Below are 26,198 nucleotides of genomic sequence, written 5' to 3'. Positions count from 1 at the left end.
CACCATCACTAATATCATACAAGGCGATGACTGTGCCAGATGTGGAAGTTGGCCGAGACCGTGCACGCTGGTTCCGGCCACCTGCTGTGCCGGAAGGGCGACTCCGCAGAGAAACGTCGAAGCATGTCGCCTTGGAGAGAGAATTGTTGCTCGCATCAACGTCTGGCGATGGCGCGAATTGGTGTGTCCGTCTTGGACCGCCGGTGCTGGTCGCCACTGCCGACCCAGTGGGACTGCCACGCGATCCATTCCCTGTCGCCGTGGCATCCGCCGTCACCCTGAGCGTGCCATCACCGAGGCCGCGACACCGCCCGTCCGGAGCAAGGTCTGGCGTGCGCGAATCAGAGTCGGCGCTTGGCTGCTCCCCATCTGGAGTCCGGTCTGCCTTCCGTCGACGCTCCCCGTCCGGAGTCCCAACAGGTTCACTGGAGGCAGCCGAGATTCCCTGAAGCTGCACTTCTGGAGCCGGAACATGCAGGAATGCACCAACCAGTGGAGAGGCTCGAGCCATCCAAGGTGGAAGCGGTGCGCCGCCACCGCAGTCGTCAGTGGTCCCACCGTGATCGTCGAGTGCCTCGGTACGCACTAGGCGAGGTCTGTCACCTTGCACCTTTTGCATGGGAAGTGGGATGCTGTCGTCACTCGTCTCACATCCCGTGGATAGATCCTCATTAGCAGCTTGCTGTTCACTAGGGTTGGGTAAATTGTCAGAGTTTTCATCTGGTGGTGCACACCATGTCGGTGGACTATCATTGTCTTGCCGTTGTCCTTCATTTGGGCTTTTCTTCTTTGGAATTTTAAATCTTCCCCCAGACATTGCAGAACCTTGTTTATTACCCCCAAATTCTCCCATATGTATGGTCTCGAATATAGGATCCAATGTTTCAATCGACATTGTACTATTTTCCAAAGAACATTCCGTTTCACTTTTCTTCTCAGGTACCTCATATGTATCTTTGTCTAATGTACATGCCTTCATGGTCTCTGGGTCTGATTTTGCTGGGACTGGCATGGTCACAGTCTCTCTTTTACTGTTCTCAATTGCCCACATTATACTCCCCATACATAATTGCTTAATCACTGGGGTTAGTGTGGTACAATGGATAATCGGGTCGACCTGATCTGCATCTTCACCATTAGTGGAAAGCACACTTGGTTCACTTGAAACTGCTGCGGGTTTTAAATTCGTTATCTGGCTACTCGATGTCGGTGTCCTCAGGATTCTTGCTCCAATGTTCTGCTCATTTATCAGTGGAGTGTGTATAGGTTCAATGCAATTAATGTTCCCCTCAAGGTTTGAAGAGTCATTACTGACTAACTGCTGGTCTCCGAAGTTGGGACTTTGCGGCGTTGTGTTGAAGGGAGACATTTGTCCCTGCTGTAGATATGATTCAGGTTGTGTTATTTCCATTACCTGAGGATCAATGTCTTGTCCATTTTTTCGATCCGTACTAAAACACTGGCAATTCTCAGTCTGCTCCTTGCAAATTAAACATTCAATTAATTTCTTTAGCAAATCCTCAGCATCCTTCTGTGACCGTGCAGCATTATTAATCTCTGTTCGGCTATAATGATCCTGAAGGTCAGCGCATAAACCTTTTTTCTTCGGGCTTGGAAGAGGCGATTCCTTTGGCTTGTCTTCAGTTGGGCTTGAACAGTCTTCAGCGCTGTGCCCTTCATTGTAGCATGAGAGACCGTCATGGTCATGCTGCTGTGTAGTGGAGCATGGTAGGCTGTTATAGCCTTCTTGCTGTTCACGTGAGCATGGCAGACTTGCATCGTCTGCCGCTGGTTGGTCAGGAGAGGTTGCTAGACCGTCATGGTCTTGTTCCTGCAAGGACCGCACATTGGAGTCTTGCGTTGCTTCTATCGTGGAGGCTGTCCATGAGCTCTCTGTGGAGGCTTGTGACACTGGAGTCACTTCTTGTTCGTGCAAGGACTGCGCTCTGGAGTCTTGCGTTGCTTCTATCGTGGAGGCTGTCCATGAGCTCTCTGTGGAGGCTTGTGACAATGGAGTCACTTCTTGTTCGTGCAAGGACTGCGCTCTGGAGTCTTGCGTTTCTGCAATTGTGGAGTCTGTCCACGAGCTTGCTGTGGAGGCTTGTGACTCTGGAGTCACTTCTGGTTCATGCGAGGACTGCGCTCTGGAGTCTTGCATGCCTTCTTTCATAGAGTTGGGAACGCTGAGCGGGACGTGGGCCATGCTCTGTGTGGCAGCAGGGCACTCTCTGTGGGCTTGCACCGCTCCCTGTCTGTTAATGTCAGGCTGCAGCATCATCCGGTACTGATAAGTTGGGACGTCATACCTGCTGGATTGAAGATCCTCAAATCCGAAAAATGAATCCGCATCTGCGTCGGATTCAATGTGGGGGCCGCCAATGTGCAACACGAAAGGTTCATCCGAGTCATAGTCGTATAGGACCACGGAGCTATCATTGGGCTCGCAAGGTCCGGAAACACTGTAAAGATCGTCATCAAAGTATTCGAGGTCGGAATCATCGGCTTGTGCGTAGGTAACTGCTTGTCGGAGGGTTCTTCGGATGTCAAATTCATCTCCTGGGCCAATTTGCGGCAATGTGCTGCCATTCCAAGTGAGGGAAGGTTGTTTTACAGCTTTAACAGATTTTTGTTTTTTTGATTTGGGACGTTTCCCTTTTAAATTGGATTTGGGACGTTTCCCCTTTAAATTGGTGCAGTCTGGGGCCTCTGACATCCTGACGCTCGGTATGTAGCACGTAGGAAGCGACTGCGCACGCGCAGATCGCTGTCCCTTTACCGATGGCCGTTTTCTTGACTGCGCATGCGCAGCATCTCGCGCATGCGCAAACGAAACTTCCGGTTCTGCGCACTGCTCGCGCAACTGTGCTAGCGTGATACCTTTAGCAAGATGGCCGCCGACCTCGACCCAGCCCTCTCTCAGGCCCGGGATTTCGGCCTCTGGGAATTCGGGCTCCGGGATCCCGGCCACGAGGTGAGTACTGCCGCTTTTCTTACCTTTATTTGCCGATTGGATTGCGTTTTCTTCACAGTACTTGGAGAATTTGTCCAGGACTGCCTGGTAATCGTACCTTTGCTGCCTCCTGAAGAACCTGAACCTTGTGAATATTTCTCTTGCCCTTGCACCGGCGATGGTGAGGAGAAATTCAATTTTTTCGCTATCATCCAGGTCTTGGAGTTCAGCTGCCACCAGGAACAATTCGAACACTTGCCGGAATCGCCGCCAGTTTTCGTGGAGATCGCCGTGGCACTGGAACGGCTGCGGAACCGGGAGCTCTATCATTTTGCCTGGGCACTGCTGGTTGTCTCTGTACACTGAGGTATGCCGGCAGGTATCGATCCACTCCTGTACCATGTGGTGTTGGGTTCTCTGGTGCACAGATGAGCCAACACAGTTGTATGTGGTACAACTCTATTTTATTTTAACTCTTATATACAGTTCGTTCTGGATACTCTGCACGTGCTGTCTCCCTGAGTGTGTCGTGTAGCAGGTCTGTCCTGGTCCTCGTCTCCAGCTAATACTGTCCACCAGGTGTCGTGTTTGTGCTTTTATATCTTTCTGTGATTGGTTGTGGTGTTGTGTGTTCTGATTTGTCTGTTGGTGTGTCTATCATGATGTGTGTGTTTGAATATCATGACACCGTGTGTGCGTGGGTTTCCTCCGGGTGCTCCGGTTTCCTCCCACAGTCCAAAGATGTGCAGGTTAGGTGGATTGGTCATGCTATATTGCCCATAGTGTCCAAAATTGCCCTTAGTGTTGGGTGGGGTTACTGGGTTACTGGGTAAGGGTGGAGGTGTGGGCTTGGGTAGGGTGATCTTTCCAAGAGCCGGTGCAGACTTGATGGGCCAAACGGCCTCCTTCTGCACTGTAAATTTGATGATTCTGTAGCTCATGGGGCTAAAGGGATCAAGGGACATGGGGGGAAGGCGGGATCAGGATATTGAACTTGATGATCAGACACCTATTTCCTCCAGCCACATTAAGACGTGAACCTTGCGACCCTGTGTTGTCAAGAGTTAGAAGGATGGTTCTGACGGGCTGGCATTTTAAGAAAGTCAGAACAGATCTGGCCCTAAATCTGGGGGCAGCACGGTAGCATTGTGGATAGCACAAATGCTTCACAGCTCCAGGGTCCCAGGTTCGATTCCGGCTTGGGTCACTGTCTGTGCGGAGTCTGCACATCCTCACCGTGTGTGCGTGGGTTTCCTCCGGGTGCTCCGGTTTCCTCCCGCAGTCCAAAGATGTGCGGGTTAGGTGGATTGGCCATGCTAAATTGCCCATAGTGTCCAAAATTGCCCTTAGTGTAGGGTGGGGTTACTGGGTTATGGGGATAGGGTGGAGGTGTGGACCTTGGGTGGGGTGCTCTTTCCAAGAGCCGGTGCAGACTCGATGGGCCGAATGGCCTCCTTCTGCACTGTAAATTCTATGATAATCTATGATATGATAAATGCAACATCGACACAAAATCACCTGTGAGGATCGGGACCTGCTGTGGGGTTGCAGAGATCTACAAGATTATGAGGGCATGGATAGAGTGGACTGGCAGGCACTCTTTCCCAGAGTGGAGGGTCAGTCACCAGGGGGCATGGTTTAAGGTCCATGGGGCAGAGGTTTAGAGGAGATGTGCGAGGCAAGGTTTTTACACAGAGGGTGGTGAGTGCCTGGAATGCGTTGCCAGGGGTGGTTGTGGAAGCAGATACATTAACGGCGTTCAAAAGGCATCTTGACAAACACATGGATAGGATGGGTACAGAGGGATACGGCACAAGGAAGTGCTGAGAGTTTTGGCCAAGGATGGTATCATGACCAGTACAGGCTTGGAGGGCCGAAGGGCCTGTTCCTGTGCTGCATTGTACATTGCTCTTTGTTCTTAACCCCATGGCGGAAGCCTCTTCTTCAAGAACTGCACAGCACTCAGCTTGGCCAGTCTAAAATGAAGGTAGGTTTGGTAGCCAAGGATCAACAGCGAGATCAACGGTCTGGTCAATCAATGTGAGTAATGTTAGTCTGAACAGAATCTTCCACTTTCAGGAGGTTAGCCCCCTGGAGTGTAGCCGGGGTGGGGGTGGGGGGGGGGGGGATTCTGTGGATGAGGCTCCACACCCACCTTGGTCGGATGTTCAGCCTTTTTGTTCGGCCACTGCAGCTGCTACCTTGGACAAGCTGCGCTAAATTCATCGGTTACGGCCAACGGAGATGTTGCTTCAAGAGGACTTGTCTTGGGGAGAGGACCACACCCCCAGGCTCGGGTTGGGTCACTCTGCCTTGACACTCAGTTTCACCATGAGAGGGGACTTGCCAATCAGGGTCAGCGTGGACTGACCCGTGCTTACCCCTCGATGCTGTACCACAGGCTGTAATTGGTCAGTGATTCTCTGTCAGCAGGTGGCTGCCACCAACAGGTGAAGGTCTCTTTGTCGGGCGATCGGCATTGTGAAAGGGCCGGTTTCTCAGGAGCTGACTCAGCTGTGAATGGAAGAAATTACACTTGAAAACATACAGTCACCAGCAAATTGTCAGACACACTCTGACTACAATTAAAGAGACTGGACTCACTCAACTTACCCCTCACATCAGGTGAAGATTGGAGAAGAATGAGGAATATGAAGAGGAGCGGCAGCACCTCGAGACGCACTGGTTCAGACATCTTCCTACAGTCACTCTGAATGCCTTTTACTGCAAAAAGAATTCATTCACGAGGGAGAACATCAAAATACCCCAAACCCCCTTCAAACCAAACAAACCGACCGAAAACCATCAACTCACCCACACCCCCAAACCCATCAAACCCGACAAACCCATCAAACCCGACAAACCCATCAAACTCTCAAACCCATCAAACTCTCAAACCCATCAAACTCCCAAACCCAACAAACACCCAAACCCGTCAAACTCCCCAAAACCATCAAACCCCCAAACCCATCAAACTCCCCAAAACCCCCAAACCCATCAAAATCCCCAAACCCATCAAACTCCCCAAACCCATAAAACTCCCCCAAACCCAACAAACTCCCCAAACCATACAAACCCACCAAACCCATCAAACCCTCCAAACCCATCCAACGCCCCAAACCCATCAAACTCCCCAAACCCATTAAACCCACCAAACCCATCAAACCCTCCAAACCCATCAAACTCCCCCAAACCCAACAAACTCCCCAAAACAATCAAACCCGCCATCCCATCAAACCCTCCAAACCCATCCAACTCCCCAAACCCATCAAACCCCCCAAACCCATCAAACCCCCCGAACCCATCAAACTCCACAAACCCATCACAATCCCCAAACCCATCATAATCCCCAAACCTATCAAACTCCCCCAAACTCCCAAACCCATCACAATCCCCAAACCCATCAAACTCCCCAAATCCATCAAACCACCCCAAACCCATCAAACCCCCCAAACCCATCAAACCCCCAAACCCATCAAACTCCCCCAAACCCCCAAATCCATCACAATCCCCAAATCCATCAAACTCCCCAAACCCATGAAACTCCCCAAACCCATCAAACCCCCAAACTCATCAATCCTCAAACCCACCAAACTCCCCCAAACCCATCAAATTCCCCCAAACCATCAAACTCCCAAAGCCATCAAACTCCCCAACTCCATTAAACCCACCAAACCCATCAAACTCCCCAAACCCATCTAAATCCCCAAACCCATCCAACCCCCAAACCCATCAAACCCACAAACCGATCAAACCACCAAACCATTCAAACCCCCAAACCAATCAAACCCCCAAACCCATCAAACCCCCCAACCCATCAAACCCCCCAACCCATCAATCCCCCAAACCGATCAAACCCCCAATCCCATCAAACCCCCCAAACACATCACATCCCCAAACACATCAAACTTCCAAACCCATCAAACTCTCCAAACCCCTCAAAACTCCCAAACCCATCACAATCCCCAAACTCATCAAACCCATCAAACCTCCCAAACCCATCAAACTCCCCAAACCCATCAAAGACCCCCAAACCCATCAAACTCCCCCAAACCCATCAAACTCCCCCAAACCCATCAAACTCCCCAAACACATTCAACCCCCCCAAACCTATCAAACCCCCCAAACCCATCAAACTCCCAAACCCATCCAACACCCCAAACCCATCAAACCACCCAAACCCCCTAAACCCATCAAACCACCCAAACCCATAAAACTCCCCAAACCCATCAAACTCCCAAACACATCAAACTCCACAAACCTATCAAACTCCCCAAACCCATCAAACTCCACAAACCTATCAAGCCCCCCCAAACCCACTCCCTAAACCCATCAAACCCCCCAAATCAATCACAATCCCCAAACCCATCGAACTCCCCAACCCATCAAACCCCCAAACCCATCCAACACCCCAAACCCATCAAACCCCCAAACCGCTCAAACCCCCAAACCCTTCAAACCCCCCAAACCCATCAAACCCTCCAAACCCATCAAACACCCCAAATCCATTAAACCTACCAAACCCATCAAACTCCCCGAAACCCATCAACTCCCCAAACCCATCAAACCCCCCAAACCGATCAAACCCCCAATCTAATCAATCCCCCCAAACACATCAAACCCCCCAAACCTATCAAACTCCCCAAACACATCACACTCCCCAAACCCATCAAACTTCCAAACCCATCAAACTCCCAAAATCAATCAAACACCCAAATCCATCAAACTCCCCAAACGCATCAAACCCCCCAAACCGATCAAACCCCCAATCCCATCAAAACCCCCAAACCGATCAAACCCCCAAACCCATCTAATTGCCCCAACTCATCAAATCCCCCAACCCATCACAATCCACAAACTCATCAAACTCCCCAAACCCCTCAAAACCCCCAACCACATCACAATCCCCAAACCCATCACAAACCCCAAGCCCATCAAACCCGCCAAACCCATCAAACCCCCCAAACCGATCAAAACACCAATCCCATCAATCCCCCCAAACCCATCACACACCCCAAACCTGTCAAACTTCCAAACCCATCAAACCCCCAAACCCATCAAACCCCCCAAACCCATCAAACTCCCAAACCCATCAAACTCCCCAAACCCATCAAACTCCCCAAACCCATCAAACTCCCCCAAACCATCAAACGCCCCAAACCCATCAAACTCCCCCAACCCATCAAACTCCCCGAAACCCATCAAACTCCTCAAACACATTCAACCCCTCCAAACCCATCAAACCCATCAAACTCCCAAACCCATCAAACTCCCCAAACCCATCAAACTCCCCAAACCCATCAAACTCCCAAACCCATCAAACTCCCCAAACCCATCAAACTCCCCAAACCCATCAAACTCCCCCAAACCCATCAAACCCCCCAAACCCACAAAACTCCCCCAAACCCAACAAACTCCCCAAACCATACAAACCCGCCAAACCCATCAAACCCTCCAAACCCATCCAACTCCCCAAACCCATCAAACCCACCAAACCCATCAAATTCCCCAAACCCATCAAACTCCCCAAAGCCATCAAACCCACCAAACCCATCAAACTCCCCCAAACCCATCAAACTCCCCAAACCCATCAAACCACCCCAAACCCATCAAACCCCCCAAACCCATCAAACCCACAAACCCATCAAACTCCCCCAATCCCCCAAATCCATCACAATCCCCAAATCCATCAAACTCCCCAAACCCATTAAACTCCCCAAACCCATCAAACCCCCAAACTCATCAATCCTCAAACCCACCAAACTCCCCCAAACCCATCAATATCCCCCAAAGCATCAAACTCCCAAAGCCATCAAACTCCCCAACTCCATTAAACCCACCACACCCATCAAACTCCCCAAACCCATCAAACTCCCCCAAACCCATCAAACTCCCCAAACCCATCAAACGCACCAAACCCATCAAACTCCCCCAAACCCATCAAACCCTCCAAACCCATCAAACTCCCCCAAATCCACAAACTCCCCAAATCAATCAAACCCGCCAAACCCATCAAACCCTCCAAACCCATCCAACTCCCCAAACCCATCAAACCCCCCAAACCCATCAAACTCCCCAAACCAATCAAACCCTCCAAACCGATCCAACTCCCCAAACCCATCAAACCCCGCAAACCCATCAAACCCCCAAACCGCTCAAATCCCCAAACCCTTCAAACCCTCCAAACCCATCAAACAACCCAAATCCATTAAACCTACCAAACCCATCAAACTCCCCGAAACCCATCAACTCCCCAAACCGATCAAACCCCCAATCCCATCAAACCCCCCAAACACATCACACTCCCCAAACACATCAAACTTCCAAACCCATCAAACTCCCCAAACCCATCAAACACCCAAACCCATCAAACCCATCACAATCCCCAAACTCATCAAACCCATCAAACCCCCCAAGCCCATCATCTCCCCAAACCCATCAAACACCCCCAAACCCATCAAACTCCCCCAAACCCATCAAACTCCCCCAAACCCATCAAACTCCCCAAACACATTCAACCACCCCAAACCCATCATACCCCCCAAACCCATCAAACTCCCAAACCCATCCAACACCCAAACCCATCAAACCCCCCAAACCCATCAAACCCCCTAAACCCATCAAACCACCCAAACCCATAAAACTCCCCAAACCCATTAAACTCTCAAACACATCAAACTCCACAAACCCATCAAACTCCCCAAACCCATCAAACTCCACAAATCCATCAAGCCCCCCCAAACCCACTCCCTAAACCCATCAAACCCCCCAAATCAATCACAATCCCCAAACCCATCGAACTCCCCAACCCATCAAATCCCCAAACCCATCCAACACCCCAAACCCATCAAACCCCAAAACCGCTCAAACTCCCAAACCCTTCAAACCCCCCAAACCCATCAAACCCTCCAAACCCATCAAACACCCCAAATCCATTAAACCTACCAAACCCATCAAACTCCCCGAAACCCATCAACTCCCCAAACCCGTCAAACCCCCCAAACCGATCAAACCCCCAATCCAATCAATCCCCCCAAACACATCAAACCCCCCAAACCTATCAAACTCCCCAAACACATCACACTCCCCAAACCCATCAAACCTCCAAACCCATCAAACTCCCAAAATCAATCAAACACCCAAATCCATCAAACTCCCCAAACCCATCAAACCCCCCCAAACCGATCAAACCCCCAATCCCATCAACCCCCCAAACCGATCAAACCCCCAAACCCCTCAAATCCCCCAATCACATCACAATCCCCAAACCCATCACAAACCCCAAGCCCATCAAACCCGCCAAACCTATCAAACCGCCCAAACCGATCAAAACCCCAATCCCATCAATCCCCCCAAACCCATCACACACCCCAAACCCGTCAAACTTCCAAACCCATCAAACCCCCCAAAACCATCAAACGCCCCAAAACCATCAAACCCCCCAAACCCATCAAACTCCCCCAACCCATCAAACTCCCCCAAACCCATCAAACCCCCAAACCCATCAAACCCCCAAAACCATCAAACCCCCCAAACCCATCAAACTCCCCCAACCCATCAAACTCCCCCAAACCCATCAAACTCCACAAACCCATCACAATCCCCAAACCCATCATAATCCCCAAACCTATCAAACTCCCCCAAACTCCCAAACCCATCACAATCCCCAAACCCATCAAACTCCCCAAACCCATCAAACCACCCCAAACCCATCAAACCCCCCAAACTCATCAAACCCCCAAACCCATCAAACTCCCCCAAACCCCCAATTCCATCACAATCCCCAAATCCATCAAACTCCCCAAACCCATGAAACTCCCCAAACCCATCAAACCCCCAAACTCATCAATCCTCAAACCCACCAAACTCCCCCAAACCCATCAAATTCCCCCAAACCATCAAACTCCCAAAGCCATCAAACTCCCCAACTCCATTAAACCCACCAAACCCATCAAACTCCCCAAACCCATCAAAATCCCCAAACCCATCCAACCCCCAAACCCATCAAACCCCCAAACCAATCAAACCACCAAACCATTCAAACCTCCAAACCGATCAAACCCCCAAACCCATCAAACCCCCCAACCCATCAAACCCCCCAACCCATCAATCCCCCAAACCGATCAAACCCCCAATCCCATCAAACCCCCCAAACACATCACATCCCCAAACACATCAAACTTCCAAACCCATCAAACTCCCCAAACCCATCAAACACCCAAACCCATCAAACCCCCCAAACCCATCACAATCCCCAAACCCATCAAACTCTCCAAACCCCTCAAAACTCCCAAACCCATCACAATCCCCAAACTCATCAAACCCATCAAACCCCCCAAACCCATCAAACTCCCCAAACCCATCAAACACCCCCAAACCCATCAAACTCCCCCAAACCCATCAAACCCCCCAAACTCATCAAACCCCCAAACCCATCAAACTCCCCCAAACCCCCAATTCCATCACAATCCCCAAATCCATCAAACTCCCCAAACCCATGAAACTCCCCAAACCCATCAAACCCCCAAACTCATCAATCCTCAAACCCACCAAACTCCCCCAAACCCATCAAATTCCCCCAAACCATCAAACTCCCAAAGCCATCAAACTCCCCAACTCCATTAAACCCACCAAACCCATCAAACTCCCCAAACCCATCAAAATCCCCAAACCCATCCAACCCCCAAACCCATCAAACCCCCAAACCAATCAAACCACCAAACCATTCAAACCTCCAAACCGATCAAACCCCCAAACCCATCAAACCCCCCAACCCATCAAACCCCCCAACCCATCAATCCCCCAAACCGATCAAACCCCCAATCCCATCAAACCCCCCAAACACATCACATCCCCAAACACATCAAACTTCCAAACCCATCAAACTCCCCAAACCCATCAAACACCCAAACCCATCAAACCCCCCAAACCCATCACAATCCCCAAACCCATCAAACTCTCCAAACCCCTCAAAACTCCCAAACCCATCACAATCCCCAAACTCATCAAACCCATCAAACCCCCCAAACCCATCAAACTCCCCAAACCCATCAAACACCCCCAAACCCATCAAACTCCCCCAAACCCATCAAACTCCCCCAAACCCATCAAACTCCCCAAACACATTCAACCCCCCCAAACCCATCAAACCCCCCAAACCCATCAAACTCCCAAACCCATCCAACACCCCAAACCCATCAAACCACCCAAACCCATCAACCCCCCTAAACCCATCAAACCACACAAACCCATAAAACTCCCCAAACCCATCAAACTCCCAAACACATCAAACTCCACAAACCCATCAAACTCCCCAAACCCATCAAACTCCACAAACCTATCAAGCCCCCCCAAACCCACTCCCTAAACCCATCAAACCCCCCAAATCAATCACAATCCCCAAACCCATCGAAATCCCCAACCCATCAAACCCCCAAACCCATCCAACACCCCAAACCCATCAAACCCCCAAACCGCTCAAATCCCCAAACCCTTCTAACCCCCCAAACCCATCAAACCCTCCAAACCCATCAAACACCCCAAATCCATTAAACCTACCAAACCCATCAAACTCCCCGAAACCCATCAACTCCCCAAACCCATCAAACCCCCAATCTAATCAATCCCCCCAAACACATCAAACCCCCCAAACCTATCAAACTCCCCAAACACATCACACTCCCCAAACCCATCAAACTTCCAAACCCATCAAACTCCCAAAATCAATCAAACACCCAAATCCATCAAACTCCCCAAACGCATCAACCCCCCCAAACCGATCAAACCCCCAATCCCATCAAACCCCCCAAACCAATCAAACCCCCAAACCCATCTAATTTCCCCAACTCATCAAATCCCCCAACCCATCACAATCCACAAACTCATCAAACTCCCCAAACCCCTCAAAACCCCCAACCACATCACAATCCCCAAACCCATCACAAACCCCAAGCCCATCAAACCCGCCAAACCCATCAAACCCCCCAAACCGATCAAAACACCAATCCCATCAATCCCCCCAAACCCATCACACACCCCAAACCTGTCAAACTTCCAAACCCATCAAACCCCCAAACCCATCAAACCCCCCAAAACCATCAAACCCCCCAAACCCATCAAACTCCCCCAACCCATCAAACTCCCCGAAACCCATCAAACTCCTCAAACACATTCAACCCCTCCAAACCCATCAAACCCATCAAACTCCCAAACCCATCAAACTCCCCATATCCATCAAACTCCCCAAACCCATCAAACTCCCAAACCCAGCAAACTCCCCAAACCCATCAAACTCCCCAAACCCATCAAACTCCCCCAAACGCATCAAACCCCCCAAACCCACCAAACTCCCCCAAACCCAACAAACTCCCCAAACCATACAAACCCGCCAAACCCATCAAACCCTCCAAACCCATCCAACTCCCCAAACCCATCAAACCCACCAAACCCATCAAACTCCCCCAAACCCATCAAACTCCCCAAACCCATCAAACCCACCAAACCCATCAAACTCCCCCAAACCCATCAAACCCTCCAAACCCATCAAACTCCCCCAAATCAAACAAACTCCCCAAATCAATCAAACCCGCCAAACCCATCAAACCCTCCAAACCCATCCAACTCCCCAAACCCATCAAACCCCCCAAACCCATCAAACTCCCCAAACCAATCAAACCCTCCAAACCGATCAAACTCCCCAAACCCATCAAACCCCCCAAACCCATCAAACTCCACAAACCAATCACAATCCCCAAACCCATCATAATCCCCAAACCTATCAAACTCCCCCAAACTCCCAAACCCATCACAATCCCCAAACCCATCACAATCCCCAAACCCATCAAACTCCCCAAACCCATCAAACCACCCCAAACCCATCAAACCCCCCAAACCCATCAAACCCCCAAACCCATCAAACTCCCCCAATCCCCCAAATCCATCACAATCCCCAAATCCATCAAACTCCCCAAACCCATTAAACTCCCCAAACCCATCAAACCCCCAAACTCATCAATCCTCAAACCCACCAAACTCCCCCAAACCCATCAAAATCCCCCAAAGCATCAAACTCCCAAAGCCATCAAACTCCCCAACTCCATTAAACCCACCACACCCATCAAACTCCCCAAACCCATCAAACTCCCCCAAACCCATCAAACTCCCCAAACCCATCAAACGCACCAAACCCATCAAACTCCCCCAAACCCATCAAACCCTCCAAACCCATCAAACTCCCCCAAATCCACAAACTCCCCAAATCAATCAAACCCGCCAAACCCATCAAACCCTCCAAACCCATCCAACTCCCCAAACCCATCAAACCCCCCAAACCCATCAAACTCCCCAAACCAATCAAACCCTCCAAACCGATCCAACTCCCCAAACCCATCAAACCCCCCAAACCCATCAAACTCCACAAACCCATCACAATCCCCAAACCCATCATAATCCCCAAACCTATCAAACTCCCCCAAACTCCCAAACCCTTCACAATCCCCAAACCCATCACAATCCCCAAACCCATCAAACTCCCCAAACCCATCAAACCACCCCAAACCCATCAAACCCCCCAAACCCATCAAACCCCCAAACCCATCAAACTCCCCCAAACCCCCAAATCCATCACAATCCCCAAATCCATCAAACTCCCCAAATCCATTAAACTCCCCAAACCCATCAAACCCCCCCAAACCCATCAAACTCCCCAAACCCATCAAACGCACCAAACCCATCAAACTCCCCCAAACCCATCAAACCCTCCAAACCCATCAAACTCCCCCAAACCCAACAAACTCCCCAAATCAATCAAACCCGCCAAACCCATCAAACCCTCCAAACCCATCCTACTCCCCAAACCCATCAAACCCCCCAAACCCATCAAACTCCCCAAACCAATCAAACCCTCCAAACCGATCCAACTCCCCAAACCCATCAAACCCCCAAACCCAACAAACTCCACAAACCCATCACAATCCCCAAACCCATCAAACTCCCCCAAACCCCCAAATCCATCACAATCCCCAAATCCATCAAACTCCCCAAACCCATTAAACACCCCAAACCCATCAAACCCCCAAACTCATCAATCCTCGAACCCACCAAACTCCCCCAAACCCATCAAATTCCCCCAAACCATCAAACTCCCAAAGCCATCAAACTCCCCAACTCCATTAAACCCACCAAACCCATCAAACTCCCCAAACCCATCAAAATCCCCAAACCCATCCAACCCCCAAACCCATCAAACCCCCAAACCGATCAAACAACCAAACCATTCAAACCCCCAAACCGATCAAACCCCCAAACCCATCAAACCCCCCAACCCATCAAACCCCCCAACCCATCATTCCCCCAAACCGATCAAACCCCCATTCCCATCAAACCCGCCAAACACATCACATCCCCAAACACATCAAACTTCCAAACCCATCAAACCCCCCAAACCCATCACAATCCCCAAACCCATCAAACTCTCCAAACCCCTCAAAACTCCCAAACCCATCACAATCCCCAAACTCATCAAACCCATCAAACCCCCCAAACCCATCAAACTCCCCAAACCCATCAAACACCCCCAAACCCATCAAACTCCCCCAAACCCATCAAACTCCCCCAAACCCATCAAACTCCCCAAACACATTCAACCCCCCCAAACCCATCATACCCCCCAAACCAATCAAACTCCCAAACCCATCCAACACCCCAAACCCATCAAACCCCCCAAACCCATCAAACCCCCTAAACCCATCAAACCACCAAAACCCATAAAACTCCCCAAACCCATCAAACTCCCAAACACATCAAACTCCACAAACCCATCAAACTCCCTAAACCCATCAAACTCCACAAACCCATCAAGCCCCCCCAAACCCACTCCCTAAACCCATCAAACCCCCCAAATCAATCACAATCCCCAAACCCATCGAACTCCCCAACCCATCAAACCCCCAAACCCATCCAACACCCCAAACCCATCAAACCCCCAAACCGCTCAAACCCCCAAACCCTTCAAACCCCCCAAACCCATCAAACCCTCCAAACCCATCAAACACCCCAAATCCATTAAACCTACCAAACCCATCAAACTCCCCGAAACCCATCAACTCCCCAAACCCGTCAAACCCCCCAAACCGATCAAACCCCCAATCCAATCAATCCCCCCAAACACATCAAACTCCCCAAACCTATCAAACTCCCCAAACACATCACACTCCCCAAACCCATCAAACCTCCAAACCCATCAAACTCCCAAAATCAATCAAACACCCAAATCCATCAAACTCCCCAAACCCATCAAACCCCCCCAAACCGATCAAACCCCCAATCCCATCAAACCCCCAAACCCATCAAATTTCCCCAACTCATCAAATCCCCCAACCCATCACAATCCCCAAACTCATCAAACTCCCCAAACCCCTCAAATCCCCCAATCACATCACAATCCCCAAACCCATCACAAACCCCAAGCCCATCAAACCCGCCAAACCCATCAAACCCCCCAAACCGATCAAAACCCCAATCCCATCAATCCCCCCAAACCCATCACACACCCCAAACCCGTCAAACTTCCAAACCCATCAAACCCCCAAACCCATCAAACCCCCCAAAACCATCAAACCCCCCAAACCCATCAAACTCCCCCAACCCATCAAACTCCCCCAAACCCATCAAACTCCCCAAACACATTCAACCCCTCCAAACTCATCAAACCCATCAAACTGCCAAACCCATCAAACTCCCCAAACCCATCAAACTCCAAAACCCATCAAACTCCCCAAACCCATCAAACTCCCCAAACCCATCAAACTCCCCCAAACCCATCAAACCCCCCAAACCCATCAAACTCCCCCAAACCCAACAAACTCCCCAAACCATACAAACCCGCCAAACCCATCAAACCCTCCAAACCCATCCAACTCCCCAAACCCATCAAACCCACCAAACCCATCAAACTCCCCCAAACCCATCAAACTCCCCAAACCCATCAAACCCACCAAACCCATCAAACTCCCCCTAACCCATCAAACCCTCCAAACCCATCAAACTCCCCCAAACCCAACAAACTCCCCAAATCAATCAAACCCGCCAAACCCATCAAACCCTCCAAACCCATCCAACTCCCCAATCCCATCGAACCCCCCAAACCCATCAAACTCCCCAAACCAATCAAACCCTCCAAACCGATCCAACTCCCCAAACCCATCAAACCCCCCCCAAACCCATAAAACTCCACAAGCCCATCACAATCCGTAAACCCATCATAATCCCCAAACCTATCAAACTCCCCCAAACTCCCAAACCCATCACAATCCCCAAACCCATCAAACTCCCCAAACCCATCAAACCACCCCAAACCCATCAAACCCCCCAAACCCATCAAACCCCCAAACCCATCAAACTCCCCCAAATCCATCACAATCCCCAAATCCATCAAACTCCCCAAACCCATGAAACTCCCCAAACCCATCAAACCCCCAAATTCATCAATCTTCAAACCCACCAAACTCCACCAAACCCATCAAATTCCCCCAAACCATCAAACTCCCAAAGCCATCAAACTCCCCAACTCCATTAAACCCACCAAACCCATCAAACTCCCCAAACCCATCAAAATCCCCAAACCCATCCAACCCCCAAACCCATCAAACCCCCACACCGATCAAACCACCAAACCATTCAACCCCCAAACCGATCAAACCCCCAAACCCATCAAACCCCCAACCCATCAAACCCTCCAACCCATCAATCCCCCAAACCGATCAAACCCCCAATCCCATCAAACCCCCCAAACACATCACATCCCCAAACACATCAAACATCCAAACCCATCAAACTCCCCAAACCCATCAAACACCCAAACCCATCAAACCCCCCAAACCCATCACAATCCCCAAACCCATCAAACACTCCAAACCCCTCAAAACTCCCAAACCCATCACAATCCCCAAACTGATCAAACCCATCAAACCCCCCAAACCCATCAAACACCCCAAACCCATCAAACACCCCCAAACCGATCAAACTCCCCCAAACCCATCAAACGCCCCCAAACCCATCAAACTCCCCTAACACATTCAACCCCCCCAAACCCATCAAACCCCCCAAACCCATCAAACTCCCAAACCCATCCAACACCCCAAACCCATCAAACTCCCCCAATCCCATCAAACCCCCCAAACCCATTAAACTCCCCCAAACCCAACAAACTCCCCAAACCATACAAACCCGCCAAACCCATCAAACCCTCCAAACCCATCCAACTCCCCAAACCCATCAAACTCCCCTAACCCATTAAACCCACCAAACCCATCAAACTCCCCCAAACCCATCAAACCCTCCAAACCCATCAAACTCCCCCAAACCCAACAAACTCCCCAAATCAATCAAACCCGCCAAACCCATCAAACCCTCCAAACCCATCCAACTCCCCAAACCCATCAAACCCCCCAAACCCATCAAACCCCCCAAACCCATCAAACTACACAAACCCATCACAATCCCCAAACCCATCATAATCCCCAAACCCATCAAACTCCCCAAACCAATCAAACCCTCCAAACCGATCCAACTCCCCAAACCCATCAAACCCCCCAAACCCATCAAACTCCACAAACCCATCACAATCCCCAAACCCATCATAATCCCCAAACCTATCAAACTCCCCCAAACTCCCAAACCCATCACAATCCCCAAACCCATCAAACTCCCCAAACCCATCAAACCACCCCAAACCCATCAAACCCCCCAAACCCATCAAACTACACAAACCCATCACAATCCCCAAACCCATCATAATCCCCAAACCCATCAAACTCCCCAAACCAATCAAACCCTCCAAACCGATCCAACTCCCCAAACCCATCAAACCCCCCAAACCCATCAAACTCCACAAACCCATCACAATCCCCAAACCCATCATAATCCCCAAACCTATCAAACACCCCCAAACTCCCAAACCCATCACAATCCCCAAACCCATCAAACTCCCCAAACCCATCAAACCACCCCAAACCCATCAAACCCCCCAAACCCATCAAACCCCCAAACCCATCAAACTCCCCCAAACCCCCAAATCCATCACAATCCCAAAATCCATCAAACTCCCCAAACCGATGAAACTCCCCAAACCCATCAAACCCCCAAATTCATCAATCCTCAAACCCACCAAACTCCCCCAAACCCATCAAATTCCCCCAAACCATCAAACTCCCAAAGCCATCAAACTCCCCAACTCCATTAAACCCACCAAACCCATCAAACTCCCCAAACCCATCAAAATCCCCAAACCCATCCAACCCCCAAACCCATCAAACCCCCAAACCGATCAAACCACCAAACCATTCAAACCCCCAAACCGATCAAACCCCCAAACCCATCAAACCCCCCAACCCATCAAACCCCCCAACCCATCAATCCCCCAAACCGATCAAACCCCCAATCCCATCAAACCCCCCAAACACATCACATCCCCAAACACATCAAACTTCCAAACCCATCAACTCCCCAAACCCATCAAACACCCAAACCCATCAAACCCCCCAAACCCATCACAATCCCCAAACCCATCAAACTCTCCAAACCCCTCAAAACTCCCAAACCCATCACAATCCCCAAACTCATCAAACCCCCAAACCCATCAAACCCCCCAAATGCATCACAATTCCCAAACCCATCACAATCCCCAAACCCATCACAATCCCCAAATCCATCACAATCCCCAAACTCATCAAACTCCCAAACCTATCAAACTCGCCAAATCCATTAAACTCCCCAAACCCACCAAACTCCCCAAACCCATCAAACCCATCAAAACCACAAACCCATCAAACCCCCAAATCCATCAAACCTCCAAAACCCATCAACCCCCCAAACCCATCACCCCCCGAAACTCATCAAACCCCCCAAACCTATGAAATCCCCAAACCCATCAAACTCCCCAAATCCATTAAACCCACCAAACCCATCAAAATCCCCAAACCCATTAAACCCACCAAACCAATCAAACCCGCAAAACGATCGAACCCACAAACCGATCAAACCCCCAAACCCATCAAACCCCCCAAACCCATCAAACCCCCCAAACCCATCACACCCCCCAAACCCATCAAACTCCCCCAAACCCATCAAACTCCCTCAAACCCATCAAACTCCCCCAAACACATCAAACACCCCAAACACATCACACTCCCAAACCCATCAAACTTCCAAACCCATCAAACTCCCCAAACCCATGAAACACCCAAACCCATCAAACCCCCCAAAACCCATCACAATCCCCAAACCCATCAAACTCCCCAAACCCCCCAAAACTCCCAAAGCCATCACAATCCCCAAACTCATCAAACCCCCCAAACCCATCAAACTCCCCAAACCCATTAAACCCACCAAACCCATCAACTTCCCCAAACCCATCCAAACCGGAAACCCATCAAACTCCCCCAAACCCATCAAAATCCCAGAACCATCAAACCCCCAAACCGATCAAACCCCCAAACCGATCAAACCCCCAAACCCATCCAACCCCCCAAACCAATAAAACCCCCAAACCCATCAAACCCCCCAAACCAAGCTAACACCCAAACCCATCAAACCCCCCAAACCCATCAAAGCCCCCAAACCCATTAAACCCCCCAAAGCCATCAAACATCCCAAATCCATCAAACCCCCAAACCAATCAAACCCCCAAACCAATCAAACCCCCCAAACCCATCAAACTCCCCCAAACCCATCAAACGCCCCAAACCCATCAAAGCCCACTATCCGATCAAACCCCCAATCCCATCAAACCCCCCAAACCCATCAATCCCCCAAACCGATCAAAACCCCAATCCCATCATACCCCCCAAACACATCACACTCCCCAAACACATCAAACTTCCAAACCCCCCCAAACCCATCACAATCCCCAAACCCATCAAACGCCCCAAAACTCCCAAACCCATCACAATCCCCAAACTCATCAAACCCCCCAAACTCATCAAACCCATCAAACTCCCCAAACCCATGAAACTCCCCCAAACCCATCAAACTCCCCAAACACAGTAAACCCCCCCAAACCTATCAAACCCCCTAAACCCATCAAACTCCCAAACCCATCACAATCCCCAAACCCATCAAACTCTCCAAACCTATCAAACTCCCAAACCCATCAAAATCCCCAAACCCATCCAACCCCCAAACCCATCAAACCCCCAAACCGATCAAACCACCAAACCATTCAAACCACCAAACCGATCAAACCCCCAAACCCATCAAACCCCCCAACCCATCAAACCCCCCAACCCATCAATCCCCCAAACCGATCAAACCCCCAATCCCATCAAACCCCCCAAACACATCACATCCCCAAACACATCAAACTTCCAAACCCATCAACTCCCCAAACCCATCAAACACCCAAACCCATCAAACCCCCCAAACCCATCACAAGCCCCAAACCCATCAAACTATCCAAACCCCTCAAAACTCCCAAACCCATCACAATCCCCAAACTCATCAAACCCCCAAACCCATCAAACCCCGCAAATGCATCACAATCCCCAAACTCATCACAATCCCCAAACCCATCACAATCCCCAAATCCATCACAATCCCCAAACTCATCAAACTCCCAAACCCATCAAACTCGCCAAATCCTTTACATTCCCCAAACCCATCAAACTCCCCAAACCCATCAAACCCATCAAAACCCCAAACCCATCAAACCCCCAAATCCATCAAACCTCCAAAACCCATCAACCCCCCAAACCCATCACCCCCCGAAACTCATCAAACCCCCCAAACCTATGAAATCCCCAAACCCATCAAACTCCCCAAATCCATTAAACCCACCAAACCCATCAAACTCCCCAAACCCATTAAACCCACCAAACCAATCAAACCCGCAAAACGATCGAACCCACAAACCGATCAAACCCCCAAACCCATCAAACCCCCCCAAACCCATCAAACCCCCCAAACCCATCACACCCCCCAAACCCATCAAACTCCCCCAAACCCATCAAACTCCCTCAAACCCATCAAACTCCCCCAAACACATCAAACACCCCAAACACATCACACTCCCAAACCCATCAAACTTCCAAACCCATCAAACTCCCCAAACCCATGAAACACCCAAACCCATCAAACCCCCCAAAACCCATCACAATCCCCAAACCCATAAAACTCCCCAAACCCCCCAAAACTCCCAAAGCCATCACAATCCCCAAACTCATCAACCCCCCAAACCCATCAAACTCCCCAAACCCATTAAACCCACCAAACCAATCAACTTCCCCAAACCCATCCAAACCGGAAACCCATCAAACTCCCCCAAACCCATCAAAATCCCAGAACCATCAAACCCCCAAACCGATCAAACCCCCAAACCGATCAAACCCCCAAACCCATCCAACCCCCCAAACCAATAAAACCCCAAACCCATCAAACCCCCCAAACCAAGCTAACACCCAAACCCATCAAACCCCCCAAACCCATCAAAGCCCCCAAACCCATTAAACCCCCCAAAGCCATCAAACACCCCAAATCCATCAAACACCCAAACCAATCAAACCCCCAAACCAATCAAACCCCCCAAACCCATCAAACTCCCCCAAACCCATCAAACGCCCCAAACCCATCAAAGCCCACTATCCGATCAAACCCCCAATCCCATCAAACCCCCCAAACCCATCAATCCCCCAAACCGATCAAACCCCCAATCCCATCATACCCCCCAAACACATCACACTCCCCAAACACATCAAACTTCCAAACCCCCCCAAAACCATCACAATCCCCAAACCCATCAAACGCCCCAAAACTCCCAAACCCATCACAATCCCCAAACTCATCAAACCCCCCAAACTCATCAAACCCATGAAACTTCCCAAACCCATGAAACTCCCCCAAACCCATCAAACTCCCCAAACACAGTAAACCCCCCCCAAACCTATCAAACCCCCTAAACCCATCAAACTCCCAAACCCATCACAATCCCCAAACCCATCAAACTCTCCAAACCCATCAAACTCCCAAACCCATCAAACTCCCCAAACCAATCAAACCCCCAAACCCATCAACCTCCCCAACCCATCAAACTCCCCAAACCCATCCAACCCCCAAACCCATCAAACTCCCCCAAACCCATCAAACTCCCCCAAATCCATCAAACTCCCCCAAACCCATCATACCCCCAAACCGATCAAATCCCCAAACCGATCAAACCCCCAAACCCATCCAACCCCCCAAACCCTTCAAACCCCCCAAACCCAACAAACCCCCCAAACCGATCAAACCCCCAATCCCATCAAACCCCCCAAACACATCACACACCCCGAACACATCAAACACCCAAACCGATCAAACCCCCCAAACCCATCAAACCCATCAAACTCCCCAAACGCATCAACTCCCCAACCCATCAAAGTCCTCAAATCCATTAAACCCACCAAACCCATCAAACTCCCCAAACCCATTAAGCCCATCCAACACACAAACCGTTCAAACCCCCAAACCCATCAAACCCCCAAACCCATCAAACCCTCCAAACCCATCAAACCCCCCAAACCCATCAAACCCCCCAAACCCATCAAACCCCCCAAACCCATCAAACTCCCCAAAACCCATCAATCCCACAATCCCATCAAACCCCCCAAACACATCACACTCCTCAAACCCATCAAACTTCCAAACCCATCAAACTCCCCAAACCCATCAAACACCCAAACCCATCAAACCCCCCAAACCCATCACAATCCCCAAACCCATCACAATCCCCAAACCCCCCAAAACCCCCAAACCCATCACAATCCCCAAACTCATCAAACCCCCCAAACCCATCATACCCGCCGAACCCATCAAACTCCCCAAACCCATCAAACTTCCCCAAACCCATCAAACTCTCCAAACCCATCAAACCCCCCAAACCCATCAATCCCCCAAACCCATCAATCCCCCAAACCCATCAAACCCCCAAAACCATCAAACCCACAAACCCATCAAACTCCCAAACTCCCGAAACACATCAAACCCCCAAACCCATCAAACCCCCCAAACCCAACAAACCCCCAAACCCATCAAACTCCATGAAACCATCAAACTCCCCAAACCCATCAAACCCCAAAACCAATCAAACCCCCCAAACCAATAAAACCCCCAAACCCATCAAACCCCCCAAATGCATCACAATCCCCAAACCCATCACAATCCCCAAACTCATCAAACCCCCCAAACCCATCAAACTCCCCAAACCAATTAAACCCACCAAACCCATCAACTTCCCCAAACCCATCCAAACCGGAAACCCATCAAACTCCCCCAAACCCATCAAAATCCCAGAACCATCAAACCCCCAAACCGATCAAACCACCAAACCGATCAAACCCCCAAACCCATCCAACCCCCCAAACCAATAAAACCCCCAAACCCATCAAACCCCCCAAACCAAGCTAACACCCAAACCCATCAAACCCCCCAAACCCATCAAAGCCCCCAAACCCATTAAACCCCCCAAAGCCATCAAACATCCCAAATCCATCAAACCCCCAAACCAATCAAACCCCCAAACCAATCAAACCCCCCAAACCCATCAAAGCCCCCAAACCCATTAAACCCCCCAAAGCCATCAAACACACCAAATCCATCAAACCCCCAAACCAATCAAACCCCCAAACCAATCAAACCCCCCAAACCCATCAAACTCCCCCAAACCCATCAAACGCCCCAAACCCATCAAAGCCCACTATCCGATCAAACCCCCAATCCCATCAAACCCCCCAAACCCATCAATCCCCCAAACCGATCAAACCCCCAATCCCATCATACCCCCCAAACACATCACACTCCCCAAACACATCAAACTTCCAAACCTCCCCAAACCCATCACAATCCCCAAACCCATCAAACGCCCCAAACCCCCCAAAACTCCCAAACCCATCACAATCCCCAAACTCATCAAACCCCCCAAACCCATTAAACCCCCAAACCCATGAAACTCCCCAAACCCATGAAACTCCCCCAAACCCATCAAACTCCCCAAACACAGTAAACCCCCCCAAACCTATCAAACCCCCTAAACCCATCAAACTCCCAAACCCATCACAATCCCCAAACCCATCAAACTCTCCAAACCCATCAAACTCCCAAACCCATCAAACTCCCCAAACCAATCAAACCCCCAAACCCATCAACCTCCCCAACCCATCAAACTCCCCAAACCCATCCAACCCCCAAACCCATCAAACTCCCCCAAACCCATCAAACTCCCCCAAATCCATCAAACTCCCCCAAACCCATCATACCCCCAAACCGATCAAATCCCCAAACCGATCAAACCCCCAAACCCATCCAACCCCCCAAACCCTTCAAACCCCCCAAACCCATCAAACCCCCAATCCCATCAAACCCCCCAAACACATCACACACCCCAAACCCATCAAACACCCAAACCGATCAAACCCCCCAAACCCATCAAACCCATCAAACTCCCCAAACGCATCAACTCCCCAACCCATCAAACTCATCAAATCCATTAAACCCACCAAACCCATCAAACTCCCCAAACCCATTAAACCCATCAAACCCACAAACCGTTCAAACCCCCAAACCCATCAAACCCCCAAACCCATCAAACCCTCCAATCCCATCAAACCCCCCAAACCCATCAAACCCCCCAAACCCATCAAACCCCCCAAACCCATCAAACTCCCCAAAACCCATCAATCCCACAATCCCATCAAACCCCCCAAACACATCACACTCCTCAAACCCATCAAACTTCCAAACCAATCAAACTCCCCAAACCCATCAAACACCCAAACCCATCAAACCCCCCAAACCCATCACAATCCCCAAACCCATCACAATCCCCAAACCCCCCAAAACCCCCAAACCCATCACAATCCCCAAACTCATCAAACCCCCCAAAACCATCATACCCCCCAAACCCATCAAACTCTCCAAACCCATCAAACCCCCCAAACCCATCAATCCCCCAAACCCATCAATCCCCCAAACCCATCAAACCCCCAAAACCATCAAACCCACAAACCCATCAAACTCCCAAACTCCCGAAACACATCAAACCCCCAAACCCATCAAACCCCCCAAACCCAACAAACCCCCAAACCCATCAAACTCCATGAAACCATCAAACTCCCCAAACCCATCAAACCCCAAAACCAATCAAACCCCCCAAACCAATCAAACCCCCAAACCCATCAAACCCCCCAAACCCATCACAATCCCCAAATCCATCACAATCCCC

The 26,198-nt window shown here is 50.3% G+C and overlaps 1 protein-coding gene across 1 annotated transcript in view; it reads right to left on the bottom strand.

The window, feature by feature from the left end:
* Positions 1–26,198, bottom strand: part of LOC140429052 (prolactin receptor-like) — a 239,687-nt gene that overhangs the window by 137,572 nt on the left and 75,917 nt on the right. The window contains 2 exon segments of the mRNA XM_072515584.1: positions 5,332–5,464; positions 5,564–5,674. Of these exon segments, the coding sequence (XP_072371685.1) occupies positions 5,332–5,464; positions 5,564–5,645 (215 nt within the window). The 5' untranslated portion in view covers positions 5,646–5,674.

The sequence above is a fragment of the Scyliorhinus torazame genome, chromosome 9 (genome assembly GCF_047496885.1).
Source record: "Scyliorhinus torazame isolate Kashiwa2021f chromosome 9, sScyTor2.1, whole genome shotgun sequence".
NCBI classification, from domain to species: domain Eukaryota; kingdom Metazoa; phylum Chordata; class Chondrichthyes; order Carcharhiniformes; family Scyliorhinidae; genus Scyliorhinus; species Scyliorhinus torazame.
This window is presented reverse-complemented; position numbering and strand designations above follow the sequence as displayed.